This window comes from Apteryx mantelli, chromosome 4 (assembly GCF_036417845.1).
Source record: "Apteryx mantelli isolate bAptMan1 chromosome 4, bAptMan1.hap1, whole genome shotgun sequence".
NCBI classification, from domain to species: Eukaryota; Metazoa; Chordata; class Aves; order Apterygiformes; family Apterygidae; genus Apteryx; species Apteryx mantelli.
This window is the reverse complement of record NC_089981.1, coordinates 43,368,183-43,392,079: the sequence shown is the minus strand read 5'-3', so window position 1 is coordinate 43,392,079 and position 23,897 is coordinate 43,368,183. Positions and strand designations below refer to the sequence as shown.

At 39.7% G+C, this 23,897-nt stretch overlaps 1 protein-coding gene across 1 annotated transcript in view; it reads right to left on the bottom strand.

Annotated features, from left to right (window-relative positions):
- HSD17B12 (hydroxysteroid 17-beta dehydrogenase 12) overlaps positions 1-23,897 on the bottom strand; it is a 93,141-nt gene that overhangs the window by 43,088 nt on the left and 26,156 nt on the right. Inside the window, exons 2-3 of the mRNA XM_067296314.1 lie at positions 13,856-13,902; positions 9,906-9,981 (exon numbers count right to left, since the gene is read on the bottom strand). Coding sequence (XP_067152415.1) covers positions 9,906-9,981; positions 13,856-13,902 — 123 coding nt within the window. The remainder of the gene's footprint in view (positions 1-9,905; positions 9,982-13,855; positions 13,903-23,897) is intronic.

Genomic DNA, 23,897 nt, shown 5'->3' with positions numbered 1-23,897 from the left:
AATTTGTAAACTTTCAATAAATTGGAAGAAGCTGAGAGATGAAAGCAAGACCTGAAAAACTCCTGCTTTTGAGTACTGTATCTGTAGATCGACAGGGCAGATACGAAGAATTTAAGAGTATATAGTGGCTGCAAATAGCTCTGCGAACTTTTTCAATAGAAGGGGAGAGCCATCCATTTTGGGAATATGCCCAATTTGGGACTTTCAGAGTTTAGAGAAGTAGCATACTGGATGTCTTGTATGCATGGAATCCGTTTTCCAGAAGCACCAAGTACTTTTAGACTTGTGAGAGCAGATTTTATTATACCCTGATGTTACTCAGCCATATAGAAGCACCTTAAGGTGGGTGTAATCAGTTCGGTATAACAAGAACTAGTTTTTTCTGATCATTTTGTAGAGAGCTAAGAGTAGAAGAAATTAGCTTTTCCTTACAGAATCACAGAATCACAGAATCACTGAGGTTGGAAGGGACCTCTGGAGATCATCTAGTCCAACCCCCCTGCTCAAGCAGGGTCACCTAGAGCACATTGCACAGGATTGCATCCAGGCGGCTTTTGAATATCTCCAGAGAAGGAGACTCCACCACCTCTCTGGGCAACCTGTTCCAGTGCTCTGTCACCCTCACAGTGAAAAAGTATTTCCTCATGTTCAGATGGAACTGTCTGTGTTTCAGTTTGTGCCCGTTGCCTCGCGTCCTGTCGCTCGGCACCACTGAAAAGAGTCTGGTCCCATCCTCTCGACACCCTCCCTTCAGATACTTGTGCACGTTGATAAGATCTCCTCTCAGCCTTCTCTTCTCCAAGCTAAACAGGCCAAGCTCTCTCAGCCTTTCCTCATAAGAGAGATGCTCCAGTCCCCTAATCATCTTTGTGGCCCTTCGCTGGACTTGCTCCAGTAGTGCCACATCCCTCTTGTACTGGGGAGCCCAGAACTGGACGCAGTACTCCAGATGTGGCCTCACCAGGGCTGAGTAGAGGGGGAGAATCACTTCCCTCGACCTGCTGGCAACACTCTTCCTGATGCAGCCCAGGATACCATTGGCCTTCTTGGCCACAGCAGAATAGAGACCAGCTGTTAACTAAGGATCTAAGCTAATCAAAGACTAAGATATTCAGAAAGACATGTACAACAGGATACAAAAGTCAGCCGCAGCAAGATATAGAAGTACCAGAGAACTGCACTGACACCTGTCTGAAATAAGAGCAGAAACCTTAAAGAACTTGGAACATTCTTCAGGAATTGTATCAGGATAGCATAAGCAGCACAATAGATGGAGAGAATAGATGGAGAGAAGCTCATGCAGAGCAAAGTCTCTGGAATCTGTCACCACATGTATTTTGCTTACATTTCAATTACCACGTCCACAGAGAGAAATGCTGCATGCCTAAAAGGTTGACCTTTGAGAAGAGGCTAGATTTTTAGCTGTATCAGTACTTGTCCTGAATGACTGGATGATGCTTTTCATTCCTGTGAAAGCAGAAACAAGACACTGGGGTCTAGAGTAGGACAGAAGATAAGGGAGAGTCAGTGCTGAACCCCTAAGGGATGCCAAGCAACAGAGACCTGTGCAGGAGAAAGCAAGTGTTCAAAAGGGGAGTGAACACACAGCAACAGGTATGGTGGTATTCTTATTAGGACACCTAAGTTGCAGGCATTTCTATAAAACTCTGAAGCAGAGTACTGGTAACCTAAGAAATAAACAAAAGTTGAAATAAATTGGAGCTGATAGAAAGTTCAGTTTGTGCTCATTTTGCAACAGAAGGCTCCATGTAGGAACATCATAGTGTATCAGTTTCAGCCTGTTCAGCATAATGATTGCATGGCTACCTACAATTTAACAGAATTTCCTATATTAAAATACATTTTTAAAAGCATGTGTGCATGTATACATTTGGTCAAGCACTACAGAATAGCTCAGGTTTCATTTCATGCTATTACACATGCAACATTGCTAGGGAATTCCTTATATATTACACCGGCTGCTCGTAACTTCATAGATACAGTTTACAAAAACAGTGAGTAGTTCAAAAATCTAATCACATGAGACTGTAGTACAGGAAAAAAAAGCCAGAGCTTAAAGTGTTAGTATTCTGTTAAAGAGCTTTAACCTTCGGAATACACACACACACACACACACACACACACACGTGTGTGTGTATATCAGAAGAATCAATCAATAAGCCCATTCACCCAAATATTATGCTCAATATTGTAAGCTTTCCTAGATGTGTTCTAATTACAAAGCTAACTAAAAATACAAAATCAAGCAGCCTATAAAAACAGCTGCACATGCAAACAGCCAGGGTGGTAGGGGTGTGGGGGGGGCGAACAGCCAAATCATCACAATGTTTTCAAACATCAACATTATTTCAGTTCATCAACTCAAGCAAGTCTTCTCATTAGGTACAACCCTTATCCACACGCTCTGGAACAGGACTGTGAGGAAGGCATGAAAGACTTTTCAACAAGCACTGCAAGCGTGACCATCATACAGGCCAGTGCTACTTCTACCAACAGCATGCTTGCTTTGAGGGTAGGCATGGTTCCTCACTGCTGGCCCAAAACATTCACTACATCTAAACTTTTAGAAGAAATTTTCTAGGACACAATCACAAATCAGTTCAAAGAAAATGCAATATGAGGTATATTATGTAATAGACAATACCACAAATTTTAATTCCTTCTCTCTGGTTTCCTTGCCTTTATTTTCAGCTGCCCCTCCAAAACTTTTTTTTTTTGATCTTCATTGCTGCTACCAGATATTATTTAGCATGAAGAAAGCTATTTTTAGTTTACTAAGTCATTTTAGGGAGGCCATATGGACTAGAAGTTATAATTTCCAATACTTCCTATGACCTCTAATTTCTCTTAACATCATTATTGCCTGATTGTGTATACATGGTATGTATACAAATTTAGGCCAGAATTTTTAAGGCTGTTTTGTGCAAGTGAAAGACTAAATTCCCTACTCCACCACTGTTAGAAGTAATAGGAACAACAAAAAAGTTTTCAGATTTTTTTTTTCAGTTTATCAGAGTAAATCCCAGAATGCCATGGAGAATTACTTAAGAATGAGACACTTATAAACAAACAAAAATATCAAGTTAATGATTAATAAAATGTCTCATACCCATACTCTCAAATCATTTTAAAGACATTTAAGTCAGCCACTCCACATAAGGCAAAACAAAAAAAGAAATAAGCTTCTTCGCTATTCAGTAATATTTGTTAGGTCCCTAATAGTTTCATCTGGATTTGGCATCCATAGAAAAGTGTCTGCTGTAGTCAAAGGACTGGCATTTAAACACTCAATTTTCAGTGTTCTCCAAAGTGTAACTTGCAGGGAGGAGATGCAGTTAGTCAAATGCTTGCATAAAATACACAGTATAGTCTAGTACCCGATTCAACACTGGAAGTGCTGCACATGCTTAAGAATTACCTAGCAAGCATACTTATGTTAGTTGTACCATTTTTAAAATTTAGTATTTTTCATATTCATAATTCTTTTTTAAAAGGATCTATAGTGAAAACTGGATCAACTGAGTTTTTTTTTCTATGAACTATTAATTAGCATTAATGATTATCCTCACCACAACATATTCCTGAAAACATAAAAGTGATTATCAACATTTCCTTAGCAGAGAAGTCTATTGTAGTTTTTTAAGCCTTCTGACAGAGTAAAAAGGGTTTGGTGTAATGAAACTTAGCTTGCTAAAAGATGACAAGAGACTAAAATATATATATGTAAAGTGAAACATGGAATCACAGAAGTCCTAAAAGGAAGACAGCCCTATTTAGATCATTCGGTCCTTTCCTTGTGCTAGGGAGACTGCTCCCTGCAGAGCCTCTTGAAGGGCCTAATTTTAAGTCTATCAAACAGAGTTTCCACCAATTACCTTAAACTAGATTTGCAAAACAGACTTTCACTCAGTGAAAACAGTATTCATTCCTCATGTAATACTCAGTTTACTTTATGCTGAAAGTGATAAGCAATACATTGCAGCTTCATGTTAACACAAGGTGGTCTGATCACCTGGAGATGAGCACAAGAGCTCTTACTTTTGCCATTCAAAAGCATATGTTGCAAACAGGGTTTTAGCAGAAACAGCTACTAAGTTTCTGTGTATTAAAGAAAATGCAGCCTATTCCCCCTACTCAACTATAATCAAGTGGGGGCAAAGTTACCTAAACTTTCATGAGGATGACTAATTTCTAATTCTTCAGTTCAGATTTCAGACATACTGAACAAGTCATCCACCCCATTGATCCAACTATCTAGTGTGGCAAACATTAAGACTCGGACACCTCTAGGACACAGGTATTCCTGAACCTATAGACACAATGTGGAAGATGCTACTTCTGATACAATTTACTTTCAGAATAGAAACCCAAAGCACCTAATTTATATTTAACTAATCTTTACATATTTTCTTTTTCTGGAATTCATGGGTTTGCAAGCTATCAACAAAACATAATAAATACTGCATAGGAACACTGTCTTGGGCAGGAGGGGTCATAGTAAGCACACTTCCAACTCTTCTTTCTTGAAGAGGCCAACTAGGTCTCATCATGCGTGAAAAATCACCATCTATCAGAAGTTGCCAGATCAGTGTCTCATAACTGCTCTAGTATGCGGCCAATACCATCCAAGAGAAATCCATGGGAAACTCTTAACTTCATCCAAGGTAAATTTTAAGTCAAAAAGACCAAGAGCTCATTTTGAATCAAAGATCCTGATACTACAACTCTATGCAAAGGGTGACTTCAGTGCATCAAAACAAATCCAAAATATTTGAAGCCATTTTGTCAAGTCCAAGAAACACAGGGAGATTTAAAGTATGTCAATCTCTACCTGGCTCAGATGGAAGGCTGCAAATACATTAATTTACCTTGAAATAGATCACAAAAGGTCAAAATAGCTGCCAGATATAGTTAGTCTTCAAGTTAAGCTCAGAAAAGTGAACCCTGTCATTTCTGTGCAAGAAAAGCAAGATGATGACAACCTGTTCCTCACCATGTTTGCCTGCATTACAACCTCTTTCTTCTATTAAATTCATATAGTTCTACCCAGTGGCTCTGAGATGCCAGGAGGATTTAAGTTATCTTCCTTGGAGGGGTGGTGGGGAGAGAATGTGACTGGAAGGACAGAAATCAAGAGGCAAAGTACACCAGTGTAGATGCAGTTGAGCTACAGTCTGGAAAAAACTTATGCAGAGGACAGATTTGCCAGGATGGGTCATTGGCTATTTGTGTCAGTAGAAAACAACAGCAGCTCAGGCAGAAGCACAGTTATCAGCATCAAGTCTGCTTCAAAACGCTATCAGGAATTTTGTCACCAAGAAAGAAAAAGGCGATAGGACCCATCTGCCTAGCAAATGGAGAAGGAATGCTTCTGTTTTTGGCACCACATCTCATTGCTTTCCTGTGTTTACTAGCAATCACATCAAAAGTAGCGAGATCACAATAGATAAAGTCCAAATATGACAACTATCACTTTATGATGTAGCTGAAAGCCTTAGGAATCCAGAGTACTTCAAGATGAAACTAATCACAAAGTGGCTTTAGGAATACTACAAGCCAAGCTCAGGTCACTTATTAGAAGCAGGTAGTCAACTAGCACAGTTTTAAATTTTAAGAAAAAGGTAGTTTTTACAGAGATGTAGCAGAATGTAAATAAGTTAATTCTAGAAATTAGCAAGTTGAAGTAAAAAACCAAAGTTTTGGACATTAATTCTTAAACGATAGAGACATAATGTGTCCCAGTCAGACCATCATTTGTGAGATTATGTTGTAAAATCTTGAATTCTTCAGTCCAAAGACAATTTCTTTGGAGCTAATCCTATCACCTGGGTCTATTTAATACTAACATCCACCCATCTGAAAGAACCAGATGGGGGTTATTTATTTTAAATAAAAATATTTACATAGTAACTGACAAGTTCAAAGTTTCCTGTGCTGCATTTACTGCAGAACACTACTAATCTGCAAGTGACTGTCTTCTCTTGCCTCCTCACAGCTCATGCGCAACTACCACCTGTCCAGCAAGGCCACCAACTAAGAACACGTACAGATACCAAATCCTTCTTCTGTCAAAAAACTGTCAGTTTCCCTACAGGCAAACTCTTTAAAGTGTTTTCCCTGCTTGACTGTTTTTCACTACATCCTTGACATTTCAGCCCCCAAGAGATGAGTTTCTATAGCTCATTTCTTCCCAAGACTACTCACAACATACCTATTAGCACAAGTGCAATAACTGAAGCTTTTTTCTAGCAAACTCAAGACTCTTGAACCATCCTCTGCTACTGAGCACCTTAGGATCTCTTGTACCATATTAATTATGAAATATAGCAAATCAGGGAAGCTGTAATTTAGGAAGTTCTAGATGCATATTAGAATAAAATCTGCTACAGTCACATTACATAGTGTTTGGAGGACTGTATCCATTCACAGAAGGTAAGTTCATTCATCTGAGTCTTCATAAACCTGTGAGAGTGTCCGATCCTGTAGTACAACAGACATTTTTTAAAAGGGGCTGGAACGCTGATGTATTGTGAACTGAAGTGGACCAAGTGGACCAAATATATAGTGAAACTAGTAAGTCAATATTAGCATATAAAATCGTGATTAAAAGATCAAACTTGTTCCCATAGAAACCTATCTAGCTCCATGCAAAAGTGGACTATGTTCACTGAAGAGGAAATTCAAAATTTTGTCGTCTTCATTCTGTGGCCCAAGCCCTATTTCTTAGCAAAAAAAAAAAAAAAAAAAAAAAGCAGTATTTCCTTTTTGTGGCAAGTCCTACAGCACCTAAATATTCTGCAGATGAAATCAGCTTCACAAAATCCATGTAAAAAACTTCCAGGGTTTCTTGTTAAGCTTTTAACTACTTGTAATTACATTCACTAATTCTGGTTGCTCAAACTCAGCAACAAGTTCAGAATACCTGGCTTTCTTGTCAACATTGTTAATTCAGTGTAGAGTGTACACACACAAAAGAAAAATCACACCCAGGTCAGCTGGTATTCAACATTCAGAGAGATTTACACTATCGGTACTTCCTCTATGATAGCAGTTATGCCACTTGCATTTTGTACACAGTTATCACTCCTAACAAATATATTGTAGGAGCACAAGATAGGATTCTTCTGAACAGAGTGAATGCACCCGATTATCAAGTATCCTCTCACTATTTGTGCCAGAGAGCATCTATACCTTCACCAACAGGAGCAGGACTCTGATCAGTGAAAATGAGGTAGGAACAGAAAGCCTAAATGGCTCACCCAACTCAAAGAACTGGAATTATTCAGAGTTAAATAGCCATTCTTCCATAAAGCAATTAACAGTCATTGCCTGAGACAAGCAAGCCCAGGTCTATTTTAAGAACAAATGTGGGACCACCGTAAGAAAGAATTTAAAGCTACCTTAGGAGCCTCCAATGGAAACACCTAAGTTGTCACAGCCTTAGCTCCCAACAATCGCCCATGTTAGATATGGTAACATTTGGACAGACTGCAGAGACCACATGGGCCCGAATACAAGAAACAATTCTGTCCAGCTAAAACCTAGCAGGAGGTGAAAGCAAAACTCACTTAGAGTTGCTTGATTATGCAGACTATCCTAATCCTTTAGCATATGCCACAATGAACAAGGTATACATTTCAGTAGCTCAGTGTTGTCAAAAGAATGTACTGAAAACCCAGTATGAGTCATCTCATTTTACTTAGTAGAAGAATGATTTAGGAAAGAAAGTAGAAATGTCTGGATGAGGCCTAACAGGAATTATGTACTACAGGCTGCCCTACATAGGTTACAGGTTTGGGATTTGGGGTTTTTTGTTTTTTTTGTTTTGTTTTGTTTTTGTAAACTGAAATGCTCTTCTAGCAGCTATCGTTCAAGTGCTGAAAGCTCAAAGCAGTAGATTCATCTGCCTTGTCAGCATCATGTATAAGTCCCAAGGAGGAGGAGATTTCCAGACTGGTACAGAGAGGGTTATGACCACTTTCAGGAAGGTTGTCACTTCAGGCCATAAGAAAGTGTCTGATTCTAGAACGAGACATTTGTAGATATTTCCATCTGTTACAATTTTACTTAAGATATCTCTATGTTGTAGTAAGAAATGTTGACTGAATATACCTACATACACAGTAAATTACCATACAGTTATTGCAGTTCACCAAAAAGACCATGTTGCTGCAACTTCATTATATATTTGCAAGAAGCTTCAGTATTTACTCAGGTTACTAGCGCAGTGGTACCTGTACTGCTGCATTTTCACTACTGTGACTGTGCTGACTATATTAAAGCATCACAGGTATGTCCAGACATATCGCAAAGGCATCCTTCAATTCTGTGTCAGCATATTAATGAGCAATGCAAAATTACTTCAAAATTGGCTGAAGGTAGAAGAGCTTAATGCCATCTCTGCTTAAGAAGGCTGCCCTCTACCACATACATACACAGGTAGAAAGAAAAAGATTTGTCTGGACAACAGTTTTGTATGTCATCAGAACCTATAACTGTACTACATTGCACTATTTTTTTTTCTTCTCTCTCAGAACACTAAAATCAGATGCAGAGACATTTCAGCCAAAAGACAGAAGCATATGACCTCTTTCAGTAAAAGAGTTAAGCAAGCTGAACTCCCTGAGCCTGCATTTTAATCATCATTATATTAGCTAACAAGCCCATTGCAACTTAGCATAGGACAATTTGTTGAGGTTTTGACTTGCAGATCATACTTCAAAGTAGTTCCACTAACAAATTTAATAAAAATTGCTGCAAAGCCAAGCCAAAATAATAGTTATGATCGAGGAGAGCAGCTCATACAATTATCTGTATTAGGTACACAAACCATTTTAGGTAAGTCTAAGCAAGACAAGGAAGGGTAATAGAGAAGTGTAATCTTGAAGGTTCCCTTACTCAGTATCATTATGCAGAGAAACCTGCTTTACAGTACATGGCTCCCACTTCTGCTTATCATAAACTCTACACACAAGACTACATGTCTCACTTTATCTTGACATACTCTGCATAAACTAATAACTTCACATTAAATCTGCTTAAATAAGAGATAGGAATTCTTGTGCATTATGGTTGTAGCCTATTCCGGTTGGAATATCATCTGTCAGCATGAAACACGAGAAATCTCTTTTCCCCAACTGACCCTGTACAAATATCCATTTTACATTTGTGCTTGGAATACTTAAGTTATTCCCTTATTTTTGTATTATAACCATTTACTACATGCTTACTGAAAAGCAATCCCAAATACAGGTTCTTAAAACACATTAATTCATTCCCTGTATTCCTACAACTATCTACACTGTCACCTTAGGAGAACTTACAACTGATCTTCAAGTAGCTTATCCATGCAAAACAAAACCAAAAAAAGAGGGCGGGGGGGGGGAGGAGAGGACTGACCCACAATAAATTTGTATACTTGATGATACAATGAGTAACAAAGAACATGCTCTGAAAAACTTCAAGTTCCAAAGAAACCACCCTTCTGGTCCAAGCCCAAGAATCAAACCTGCTGGAAGCTGAGAGAGTATTCAGGGCAAATAATTACACATTTCCCTCTTTATTACATTTTTAGATATCTGCTATTGGGATAACTGGTATTTTGGTCTGATATGGTAAGCTGTTCTTATTTAAGAATGCACCAGTTTTAGAAGTTTGTATTCCAGAATTAAACCCTATTGTTCTCAGAAATTAGACAAGCACATCCATAAAATTGATCAGCAAGGCCTTCTTCTACCTACATGTCTGTTAGATTTGCACTGTGCACAAGAATAAATTTTTAAAATTCAAGCTGTATATATTAGCACATATGAAATTCACATGCAATTACATTCATTTATATATAAGCATACATATGAAGTTTAGAGAAGAAGTTTTCAACTCACTTATTTCACTGGCAACCTGGTCTAGTTTTTCTTTTGACCTACTGATTAGGGCCACCTTCATTCCACGTCTTGCTAACTGAAACAGAACAAAACAGGAGGAGACATAAGGAGTCATAAATAACAGCTTCCAAGTTAACATTAAAGGAATTCATAATTTGTCAAACATTATAACAAGCTGCAATTGACCAGCAGGTTTGAAAAATTACAATTTGAAATAGAGATATGAAGGGGAAAACTAGGACAAGTACTTGCATGCTACTTCTTACTTGATTTCCTTCACACCAAATACACCATCTTAACCACACTTATAAAAAAAGAAAGCCAACAGCAGATTTTACAAAACTTTTGAAACACAATGCTGCAAGTCAGAGCAAAAAAGTTATATAAGCATAATTAAGTTTAAAGAGTTCAGTTAAGATATCCATTGTCACTCAAATAGCTGTGCTGTACAGTCACCCTAGCACTCAAGCCTTCCTTCTTTTAGCAGTTTATTCAGGAAGGATTCAGGCTCCACCTTTACTTTGTACTAATCATGGGCAAAAAGGTTAATTTACTCATGCAGTTCTTTTAGGGAAGGTATTCATATAACTTAAGCTGTCATCACAGCATATCCTGGTCATCAAAACTAGACCTACCTCTGCAGATTTGTAACATGATCTAACAATCCAGTGTCTGCAGGAAGACAGCTAGATATCTGAATTACTCAGCAATGAAAACAATCTTTGTGACTGTTTTAAGTGCCTGTTCCAGTGAAAGGTAAAAAGAATACATCCACTTGACATCTACAGTGTATAGCGACACTGCCCTTCAGACACTTAATACCTACATACAAAAAAATGTGCAGGTTAATTCACTGTTCCAATAAAACTCACTCACAGCCTTAGGAAGCAGATGGGATTGCATCTTAAAGGACATCTAAAAAAACCACAGTATGGGAACTATCCTGAAGCACCTGAATCTCATCTACCTTTCTAGCAGAAGTTATACAAATCAAGAAAGCTTCTTTCACAAAGAAGCACAATGAATTTCAGTCACTAGAGTTCAAAGGTTATATGTCCCATAAGGGCCATATCACAAGGTTTGCATTCCACTGGCATAGGTGATGTCTAAGCAGAAGTAATATCATACTATCTCTCTCACAAGCTTAAAATGAGGTTTGATGAAATTGAAGATACCTGCAACAGGAATTACTAACTACTACCAAGTTCAAGCTTATGGGTAACTTAAACTTTCAGCTCAAGAATATCATCTAGTATTATGAGGATGATGGTCTAAAGGGATGAACATATCCACCTTCAGATAAGCATCTAGCTCACTTCAACAGCTAATATTTTCTCTTACTGAAAGAAATTCTTTACTTCCTAGATGGAGAGCTAGCTAACATCCAAGCTGGCTGACTTAATTCAGCCAAGAGAGGACAAGCAAGATCATGGGTAAATTTCAATATACCTTGCACAGCAGCAGACTTGGTCTTTGGAAGGGAAAGAGAGGAGAAGATGAAGGAGGAGTTAACATAGCCTGATCCCATTCCATGGGATCAAGAAGGCTAAGGCAGAAAATTTACCTGAAAGTATCTCTATTTGTAACACTGAGGACAACCTGATGATAATCTCCTCACAGGTCTGAAATATCTGAGATGGTCCCACCAGCGTGTTCAGCAATCCTGATAGAAAAGACTATTGCCAAGAAAATGATACACCTCACATCTGAGTCTCAGAAACAGTCTGCTTACTGAAAAAAGAGATGTTGCACCAACATGACTAAGTGATCAGTCTTCACTGCATATGACCAACATGGGAGGCCCCATGGGGCAGAAAAGCCCTGAAGATGTTCCTTAAGGGTAGATGTTATAAACCGTTGACATGCAGTTTGCTTGCTTTCAGCAATCAGAAGCTTTGGGGGCTGATTGTTTAAGTGGGTACTTCACCTTTACAGAAAAGTATCCAACTATACATTGTCTCAAAAACAAAAGTAGTAAAGCCATGCCAGCGCATGCAGTTAGTGAACCCTCACCCATATTTAGAGGGTCTTCGCCACAGGAAGGACCTTGGGAGAAACTAATGCTATGTTCGCATTGAAAGAATGCACTCTGGGAAGTGCATCTGAAGTCTGGAAACGGAAACAAACTTGCAAGAGGAATTTTCTAAGTACAGAGCATGCAGAAACGTAAGCATGGTCAAAAAAGGAAGGTAACCCAACATAGCAGAGTAATACCAGGGAATCCACGAACAAGTAATATTCTTTCATCACTTATCAGTGATGATGTCAAACTTTTGAAGAGGAGACTGCATTTCTCACTTAAACTCTTCCAGGCAGAAGGAGGTAATCTGCATGATTATGATCACAGCCATGAATGCCCAAGCAGCTGTATGTCAGTGGCATTTTTACTACACTGAAGGGAATCCCTAGTAGAAAGTTGAGACTCTGCTGGCAGTCTTATGAACACATCCCTAGAGTTAACTGAAAGATTTTTAGAAGTCTTCTCAGTTATTCCATGACCCTGCATTCACACCTGACTTCAAGTTCTTCATCCAACTAAACTGTCAAGGGATAAAATGTGTTTTAATCTATAGCCTGAGAATGAGGATTTGTACCCTCTGGGTGCTTATTTCTTGATGCCTACAGCAACTACCGGCAAAGAAGCTGAATGAGTCAGTGTTTCTCAGCCAGACCTCATACTTATGATCAGCTTTTCTAATACGGTATACAGGGGTCTGCCAGAAGCACATAGTCTTGTTCTAAGGTGGCCTCTTTCTCAGAGGCACCAGCAGAACAAAGAAAGTTGTGGTTTGGCTAACACAATCTAACATATAAAGTCTAGGTTACATTAAACAGTAGTTTCAGGCAAGGGGGGGGGGGGAGAAGATACACACACACACACACACACACACACACACACACACACACACCAAAAAACCCACACACCCAAAGCCTTCTTGATCTGTAGGGAAACTAATCTCCCATGACATTGAGGGGGTGTCTTTCACACTAGAGGACTTCCTCCCAATAGTACTATGCCCTGGGCACAGTGACTTCATTCTACTTGCTCTAGGCAGTTAAGTGTTGCATAATTTGCTTCAGTGCCATGTAACTGGGATATTTGGCATGTACAAGCTTTCAGCTCCATGCAAGAATCAGGTGCTCTTGACATCAAGCTTATTCACCTCCACTGCCACCTCCCTTATATGCTGATCCAGGGGCACAAGGTGCTATTTTCTACATAGCACAAGGGGCAGGGGGAGATCCCTGCAGGGATACAGGGGAAATCCAAAGGGTAAAGCCAACCCTTAAAAGAGGGTAATCTTCCTGTGGTCTCTGCAGAACGAAAAATTCTAGAAAAAGGGAATCTCTTACAGCTGATCTCTTCACACAGTCATAATGGTGCTTCAGAGAACACCCCAAATGATCACAGACAGGTTCACTTCAATACTAATGCTAGAGCTGGAAGTTATTTTTGCTGTAAATTGTTGTAGTCAGCACTATTTGTCATGATGTTCCCTAGGCTTATAGGCTGAAGCACCCCATATTAACAGGCGTTCTCTGTCTTAAGCAATGCATTCCAGTCCCACATTTGGAGCCCACATATCCAGAGCAAAAATACAGTAAAAAAGGCAAAACCCAGGCTTCAGAAACTTCCTAGGCAGCAGGCTATAACAGGGTATAATTCCAAAAGAAAACCCCAAGGGTTGGGAAAGGGAAATAATTCTTTAAGAGTTAAAATTAAAAAGACTACGTAAAGGCTGAAGAGAGAAGGCAAATAAAGGAAACAAAGGAAAAAGGATATGCTCTTAGCTGGTCACCTGCATAGGGACAAGGCAAGAGACATCCTTCTTCACATGTATCTATGTTAAGATAAGGTGAGAGGATATGGCCCGATGCTTTACAGAGATAAGACAGCATGCCATCTTGCCAAGGATCCAGGTAGAGTCCCAAGGGATAAGAATTCTTACCTCTTCTGCATAGGCTTTTCCAATCCCATCAGTAGCTCCTGTGACCACTAAAAAAGACAGACACGTGTACATTAGTTGCTTCATCAAAATAACTGTAATGAATGTTCATTAGTAGGCTATTAAGGTACCCAAGCCAGACAAGAGACACTCTGGAATGGGTGTGTAACCTCCAATTTCACTAAAGCTTTTAGAGAGCTCACTAAAACCTTTCCATATGTAAGAAAGGTGAGGAAGAGAAGGAATTAGGAGCCTACTTAATTGTTATTTCAAGAGATAAGTTTAGCTCCTCTTCTCATGCCAGTTTTTTAACCCACTATGCTTCTTCAAAAGCTTTGCAGGCTAAGAGGGACTTCCAAAATCATTTATCTGAAAAAGCTCAGTTATGACTATTAAAACAAGTCTCAACTTAGTTTTAAGTACATAGTAAAATAAGCCCATAAGTATCCTAAAGCCCATAAGTATCTAATAAAACAAACATTTTAGAATGGGGCAACAGGTCTCAAACCAGAAGGATGTTTAACTACTTTCCAGTAGTTTCCAGATCCCTCTCTAACCACCGTACCTACCAGCAGCAAGTATAACTTGTTTGTGATACAGCCATCAGTAGGAAGCTGGGCTTCTAGAGCTTAAACTTTCCACCTGTCGATGACGAGGACCTGTGTCAAGCCTTAAGTCTTTCTAGGATTCTTCTTCACATGCTGAAGAACTTGAGTGACTCAACATGTCATTAATTTGACAGATTATTCCAGGGCTCTCACCACACCAGCAGCTGATCATCTCAGTTTGCTCACTAAAGAGTAATCCCTCCATCCAGAATCTGCTTCTCCAACTACTTTCTAAGCAAGCACATTCAGCACCATTCCTGTTTTCTCTCAGCTCTTCTCTTCCATCAAATCCAGTTTCTGCTCTTCAACATCCCTATTCATTTAGCTGTCATTCATCTGTCTCTGCAAGTGGCTACAGAACATACTGGATTTTTCTGTCGGTTGCCCTCACAGTCAGGTTAGAGCAGCTTGTTTTGTGCCTCCACTGCTTACCTCTGAACCTAGACATGCTTTAAATAATTGGACTTGTTTAATATTTCAGAAAACTGAGCATTGGAGCAATACTCCTGGTTCAGGTCAAGCTTCACCTCAGTGACACTGCACAGCTGACTGAGGTGTTGTCCAGCACTGAAACTCAGTGATAACCTTCCTTCAGGGCACCAGAAGGAGACATGTTTGCAGATGATTTGATTAGTCATTGCTTGCAGATCACCCATAACAGCTGGCATGCAAGCAGCAGCCAGAACACTTTTGTTTGAGTAATAACAGCTAGGAAATGTTTTGAGGTAGCCATTTCAGTTTCTATGACTGCTAGCTATAAATAAGTGGACATTACAGCAAGTGGTGAGGCTGCCAATGAAGGTCCTATTCTGGGTTGAATACTGGTCAGACAACAGTGCAGTGGCATGCTAAGGATGAGGGATCTGTGTATTGCCCTGACTGAAGCTAGATATACAGTTGACCATATATGCGGGTACATACATACACATCTACCCATTCCCTGGTTTCAAAGTTTATCTGCAAGATGTCAGAGCTCCAATGTGGCAAGGATATGCATGGCAAAGTTTGATATCTGTCATAAAAAAAGCTGATATCCTTGCTGCAGGTATGTCTGTCAAGTATATAAAATAAGTTTTGTAAAAAAATTACTAGCTGTACTGTAGCATACTAACACGTATTGCATACATACGATGCCACAGCAAGTAAACCAAGTACTAGCTGTTGCATTGTTAACCCCAGTGATTTAGAAAGCCATGTGCCTGTGTTGCAGGGTTTTTTGCTGGTTGTTGTCCAACAACAATTAGGGAAGTGTGAGCAACAGTTTTGCTATAGAATCAAATCCATAGTTAGAAAGATCAAGGTCCAAGTGATGGAAAGAGGTGGACCATGCGGAGAAATCAAGAATACGTTCACAGGTGCCCACTTGCCTGCAACCAGACTTGTATCAATACCGTTATCCATCTAGCCAGAGGGCACTACAGTCCTGCAAGATGGTGCCATCCCTTTAGCTCAAGGATTAACAAGTTTCAACAAAATAATAAACAAAAACAAAGAGAAGAGAAAACATGTACCAGTGCCATTCCCTGTTATGCTGACAACAACTGGACATATTCTAAGATGACCCAATCTGGAAAACATTCAGTTTCAGTGACTCTTAGAAGCAGGTTACTCCTTTCATCCTAATTAGTGAGGTATCCAAAGAATAGTCACTCCCTCTAAAGCTTAGAGATTGTTTCACCTCCTTCCAACTCAAAATTCACGGACTTCCCTTCAACAGCTTTATTCCCAGATAAACAGCTCAGAATTTTAGCAGCCTTGCTCAGAAGTTATTGTTTTGTCTCCCAGCACTGCTAGGTGTTTGGTTTCTAGCAACTCTAGCTTACAGTGTATGCTCCTTAAGGCAGGGACTTAGAAAAGCATCTATAGCACTTCATAAAGGTTTAGTAGAGTGCAAGTACAATTTCAATCAAGGGTATTTACCTGATTTATTGAAGCCATTGCTTAGTTAAACTGTAATAGAATTGGTTGAAGCATCAGATTCAAGCAGCTGAAGATTAGGGATTTCAAACTAAAGTATGAGTAACAGGACATTTCCTCCCTTTTTAGGTCCTACTTCAAAGTAAGGGCCTGCCATCTACAGACTAAAGTACCCTTCAGAACAGAACTTAGGAAATTTAAACTAGTCTGGTATAGAGATATATATGCGACAAAAAGCATTATAAAATCCCATCAGCAAGAAAAAAGTGCTTGAGCCACCCCTCCATAAGGGCACACCTAGCTGATATACATTGTTTTGCTTCTGCTGCAGGTAAAGACATACACATCAAAATAAGCATACACTTTCTTCCCCCAGCAGTAGGGAATAACTACAGATTTAACAGCAGTTTTTCACCTCTTCTCCAAAGGCACTAATACCATTATTTTATTGGTGACTCCACTTTGAGAAGGACAGCATTGGCTCCTGCTCCGCACTCCCACACCACCTTAAAGAGCACACACAGAACCAGGACTGCTATACCATGTACTGTAACCAAGAAAAAGTGGTTTTGAGGGCCACACGTCTCTTTCTAAGGCCCTTCAAGAGAAGGGGTCTAGCTCAGCTCTCATCCATTTTAAGAATGAATTTCCCTTTCTAAATCCCACTGTCAAGCCCATGAATGGCTGCACTGGTGCAGAGGCAAACAAGGTCAACACCAGAGGACTGCAATGGGAAACATGCCCAAATACTGACTGACCCTGCCTCTGACCAACAGCACCCAGGTCAGCCAGGAAGCTGCAGCAGCTCCCCACTTCTGGGACCCTAAGGCACAGTTTGTTGGGTCAGGACTGCTGCCCAGACAGACACTTCCAGAGTACAGACCATGAGAACGCTATCATCTGGCAGCTCGCTCAAGTCTTTCATCACTCGTTTAAGGGCGGGATGGAAATATTAGAAACCACTTCAAGACTTGTTCCTCCCTCCCAGAAATCACCCTCACTTTAATACAGGCAAGGTTAAAACCATTAACCAACAAATCCTAGTAGGTAATCCATCATGAGATTCTTCTGTCAATATGAATTTCAATAATTTATCTAGTTCAAGCAGCTTGCATATGGCCAACACAGCTTTGCAGTAACTGTTGTAATTAATACAGCTATTTACAGTAGGATTTTTCAAGTTTAAGTAAAAAATTTTCATTGAAAGTTGTATTTTTTAACTAGTTGAACTGACTTTTTGTCTCTACCACCTGCATGATTTGTATCTTAAGTAATTATTTTTGAGACCTGAAAGTGTATAGAGTATCTGCAAACCACTTGTACTTTAACATTTATACCCATTACTTGGTGTATATGCTTGGTATAATACTTGTACCCTATGTTCTTAAAAATAAGGAAAAGAAGCTGGTATAAAGTAGCAGCAGATCTGAACAATTTCACAAAGTCAAGACTGCCACCTTATCTCCCTCCACATCTGGAAGTGGATTACTTATAACACATGCTATGGGGAAGGGGCAGGCAAGAAGAAAAACCAGTTTTGGTACAACTTGTGCATTAGCAAGGCAGTTGAATCTTTCATATTGATTACACTCATTTCTAGTTTCCATTTTGGAGCTGAGTGTCACAATTTTAACCACTGTTCACATACAGAAGCTATGCTGGTTTAACTAAGTTTTAACTATCACACTGACATGTTGGTGTTAACTTTGAGTATGGACTGGGTTTTTGAATCCTGTTTCTTCTACAGATTGCCTTCCAACGAAGAAGTTGCAAGCAGACTGGTTTTGGCAGAGTTCGAGAAGTCCAAGCAAGTAGAGCAAGAATAAGCTACTGCCTGTACAAGAAAGCTATACCAGTTCATAAGTGTAATGATGCACATTTACTCAGTAGTCAAACTAACTGTAGTAGCTTCCTATTTCAGCCATCTGTTGTCTCCTGAAGAGAGGCCCAGGAAGTCTGTTTATGAGCCAACTGAATAAGAGTTGTCTGAATGGGAGCTTGTATCAAAGCGTTGGCTGATTTTTAGGCAATGAAGGCAACATCCTGCCTTCCCCGAGTTTTAGGGCTGTAGATGAGGAGAGAAAGAAAAATAAGGAAAGATATCCAGTAATACAGTGTCCTCTGAAAACAGCTCACTCACAATACACCAAAGCATACAGTAGTGTAGGACTCAAGATTCTCTACCACCAAGTTATCACTAGCCAAAGTTCAGCAATGCTTTACACTGGCTGTTTCACAAAAGAATTAGACTGCAACCTGAACAGATTCCCATGACAAGCCACGCTTTGAGACTAGCACATGTGTAAGTGTGGAACTTGCACATGCAAGACTAACATCTTCTCTCAATTCTGAGAAATGTGCACAGAAACCTCTATTCAAAGAGAGAGAATCTGCATGAACTGGCCCTTGCAAGCACACTGCACCAAAGGGGCATCTCTTTCTCTTCTATAATGACGCTTTCTTGGTTGGATAAGGCTGGCACAGCCATTATAATGGGTTACAGATGGTGCATGGTTTTAGCCTCTAATAACAGCTTTCATTTCAGTTATGTATGAACAGTCTTATTTTGCATACCCCTTCCAACTGATCCTATACTGATCAAAATAAAGGGCAAGAAGGGGGGGGGGGGGGGAAGAGTGATAAAATACCTAAATCACTGCGCAGGTTAGTCACTAATGCACACCACTTAAGTGATTTAGAACCTGCCAAAGCTTTGGATACAACGTTTAAAGTACAAGTGAGCAAAAAGGAACTTTCAGTGTAGTATCAAGGTCTTCGAACAAAGAAAGCCACATGGGGCGTTATGTGCTCACACTGCTAACTGAGGTTATTCCATTTGTAGGCTGTAGTAAGTTGAAATTTCTAATAAGGCAAAAAAAATCTGTTGGTGTACTAGATTCCACACAAGGAAAGTTTTCTTTATTTATAGTACTACTGATTAGTAGAGGATTCTGAACAACTTAAGGATTTTTCTTCAACACCAAAATATCTTCTCCTGAGCCCTAAAATTAACTATTCTCATGCAATCTGGAGTGTCCAGCAACACCACATTTTAAAGGCACAACTAAGTGACAGCAGTGCAGATTCTAAAGTTATGCAGGTTTAAGACAGAGGTACCAGACAATTTCTCCAAATATTTCGTGTCCAAAGGACTCACTCAACTTCAGTCCCAACTCTCATTCTCCTGACGCCACAGCCTCAAGCACTCAAAGAATCTGCACACCCAGTCAACCAGTATTCACTGCCCCTTCTACAAGATGATGGAGAGAGAAGAGGAAGACACAGGCATCTCATAGAAAAATGAACAGAGATTTTGTCTGGTATTCAATAGTTTTGTATTTTACCACTGTCAACTTCAATGGCAGTGGGAAACACATGCAAAGATATGGCTGGTCACACTGGAACATGGATTTAAAATAAGTTTTACAATAGACACAATGGGTGTATTTCTGTTTATACCATAACAAGATGAAGCTACCTATTTCATCAGAACAAATAACTGAAATAGAGGACCCAAGTTATCAACTTGGCTCTCTGCAATCAAAGACTATTCATTTTACAGCCATTAGCCATGCAAGAGTCAGAACAATTACTCCCCCATATCCACACTACCTGACAGAAAACATACAAATTTGTGACCTTTGATCTTCGACTATAGGAAATGCCACAAGAAGAAATTAGAAAAGACCAGGAGCTTCGCATGAACCCTAGTTTTTTTTTGCAACAGCAGGAAGTTTACTGATTCATGCTACAGAGGGAACTGCAATGGCCCAGTCAACCAGTCTAACCTGAAAAGAGAAAAATTCCTCCCTAACTTCAACTCTCAGGATTTACTTAGTTTTGATGATGTGAGCAAGATACCTCATAGGAAACCCAAGCGTGTGTCACAATGTCATTTGGAGTACTGCTTGTCATGCCCAGCATCTCAGAGGAGAAACACCAGAGTTTATGCTGTTAAGCAGACAGCATATTTATTGTACACTTTTGTAAGCAACTAATTCAAGCCCTAAAACATAGGGTTAAATACACTATGGCAAAAACAGAACAGTTTCCACATCTCCTTTGAACTACCATTGCATATATACTACAAATTGCACAAGGACTCAGATTACCAATTTAATTTTCTAATTCCAGTATTATCTTTATCATATCATGCAATCACTTCCACAAGTCAAAATCTCCACCTTAGGACAGTAATATCTTTGTCCTAAAGACTGTCGCAGAATTTTACTTCCCATATGGTCAAAAATCACTTTCTAACTCCTATTTTGAGTTTACTCATACATCTTTGACCTGTTACAATAACCTCTCAAGATAGAAATATACAAGAACTGACCATAGCCTCTGCTACTGGACCGGTTATCAATGGATGCAACTAGGTGGTTCCCTAGTCCCTGGTACCCTCTAGCCACTTTGCTTCCTAATGTGTCACGTAGCCTGCTTCACAGCTTTTGTCACACGTATAATGTATATGATACGGTCATAAACGTTTGTATCATTTCCTACCCTTCACTAATTCGGGGTAAAAAGCAATGCACTCAGTGATCAGTGAGATGCCTCATGCCTGTGCTAAAGGGGAACAGCTTTTCTGTTATTAAAAAAGTCACAAGCCAAACCTACAAAACAAGTTATGTAACCAGCCAGAGACTGTGGTTTACAAGATGATCAACATGCCCAATGGTACAGGCCCCCAGGATCTGCATGAGCAGGCTCTCCTCCAGAAAGCTTACAAATGGGTGAACATGTGAATGCTGCCAATAGCACCTACATCCTCCAGAAACCTCAGCACATGGTCAAATATGCACAGGACAAGGCAGCACCAAAAGGTGCAGGGAATGAGTCTGTGCTCCCATTTTCTTTCTGCTTGTAAGAAGTAGCAGCCACTGCCCTCCTAAGTAAGAGGTCTCCTAAAAAACATCAACCACCTCTTCAGAAGCACACTAGACAAACACTGCCTGCAGTTAAAAAAAAAAAAAAAGGCAAAAAGTTAACAAGCAAAAGCAGCAGATCACAGACAAAGGCAGTTTGGTTAATGAAGGAAGTGGGTTTTCGGAGCCTAGAACATTTTTATCTGCTTCCTATCCAGCCAGGGCATCTTAAAACAAAAGCAAAGAATGGTGCAGTAAAGCACAAGGCATGCGTGCAGAAAATCTCCTCGCCTCACGACTGGAGCAAGGACCAGTGTTGATTCAGGGCGAGTGAGCAACAGTGAGCATATAGAATTCCTCTGCAGCGCTGCAAAGCAATCACGCTAAAACAAGATTATAGATTCGTGACTCCCCAATTCAAGGTTAGACGACAGTGAAGACAAAGCTTAGAGAGATCAAGCCTGCCTTCAGATACAAACTCAGGTTTTCTACAGTGAAATAAGCTTTTGCAATGCCTAATGGAGATAAGGTGCGGAATACTTTTATCCATATTGCAACTAGCAAACAGCACCAGACACCCTCCTCCCACTGCTTACTTTGACTACTCGCACAATGAAGCTAACAACCATTATGTATGATTCCTACTAGCCTTTCAGAACTGCACATTTATTTAGTTTAGCCATTTTCCTTTTTTCGTTAGGAAAAGCGTGACTTTTTTAGGCAATCCTTCAAAGTACTGCAGATACACTCATGCACATCATTACCTAGGAAAGAGAACTCAAACCCCTAATAATCTTATTCCCCCTATAAAGAGGGGGCTCCTGCAATAACTGCACTCCTCCAGCCAAAAAAATAAGCTAGCAAATTGATCTCATGGAGGGAAGCTCCTCTACGGTCCCAGCCCACTGACAGGTATTCTCATTTGTTTTCAAAATGGCCACTGCAGAGTTACTCTCACAGCTGTATCTCCCATTCACACAAAAGAGCAGTCCCTGTCCTGGAAGACAGCAGCAGATAGGAATGGGCTTCCGTCACGTCACTGCACAATTCCCAGCTGCAGCAGCTTTCAGCATAAAGAATAAACTACGAAGCTAATGTGTCTTTTTAAAGCAATACAGCTCAGACTTCATAGAATAGCTAACCTTAGCATAGGTTTAAATACAATTCATAAATAACTAAAGTCTCAAGATTTTTATGCTACAGAACACGAAAGCTATACTAAGAATATGACAGCTCTTGGGGAAAACAAGAGCTGGCAAGGGGCAAAAAAGACTATCCCTCCTTGGCATCAAGCAGTGCTTCATTTATTACAGATTTATATAAATCACTGGCACTTGACCAACACCAAGCTTTTAGATTATCTACAGCCAACAAAAGTAACTTTAGTCTGCGCTGGTTAAAAATATTCTACTTTTTGTCCTCAGCTTGCTAGGAACGGCTATTTTTAGTAAGAGCCCAATCAACCTTATCAAAATCAAGCATCAAAAATAGACTGGAGAAACACTGGAAGCAAACACTATTTTTAGCTGCTCTGTCTATTCCCTGCCGTTACCCACCAAATTCTGGCTGCACAGACCATGCACGAGTGCTTAGTTATTCTAGGCAGATCCTCATCGTGACCCTTTTTTCCCTGAACACCTGAATGCAGAAAACACTCGATTGATTAAAGATTAATACAGCCGCAAACCGTGACAGCTGCCTTTCGTCTGAGTGCTTTTGGGGAGGGGGAGAATATGGAATGACAGAGAGCTTGCATCAGTATTCCTCTTGGGGATCTATTACATGGAAAGAAAATTGCTATTTCAATTCCCTTTTGTTGCTAAAAATAGCAGCCCCAATTGATTCAAGCAAACAGGGCACCAGCTTAGCAATGCCAAATTTAGAAACCACTGAAGTCCCAAACAGTGAACACTAACGCAGTCTAACACATGCCAGCTCATATTTAACAAAGAACAAAGAAGATAAGCATGCCGGTTGCAAGTTAATAAGATAGCAGTAACTCCCTGCATTCTTATTAAATAAAAACAGAGAACTCAGTGCAAAAATAAGACAAATTTCACTTCTACTCCCAGTTTAAATTTACTTAAATGGAAATCTTATCAGAAAGATCATCTGTACTTTATCTGAAATCCTAGAAATTCTGCACATTTTTTCCATACAAAGGTTTTTTTCTGCATACAGGAGCTAACAACTAATGGTCAGGCTTCAAAAAGACAGGCTACAGAAAGGTGTTCAATTGCCAGAACCAAACACTTACTCAGTAACAGCTTGTGTCTAAGAGCTAGGATTATGGGAAGAATATTCTATAAATATTGCAGCACTGGCAAGCTTCCATTTCATCTAGAACTACAGCAAAAAAGGGTTTTGGATAGAGCACTCTGAATATTTCTCCAGACTTTAGAGCTAGAAGCAATCTAGAAATCCCAGACACCATACAGAAGGCTTCATGGAAGTCATGGTCAATGATTATGCAATATCAGTTTCAGTTGTTTCCAAGCACAATCTCCCAGTTCCCGGTTGCCTTCTTTTATTGATGAAGATGTATTTAACATGGATAAAATTGTTTTTCAAACACATTAGCAACATCTTAACATTGACAGGACCATTGGAGCAGGCAGAGGTAAACATGAACAGAAAGTCTGTTTAAACTGA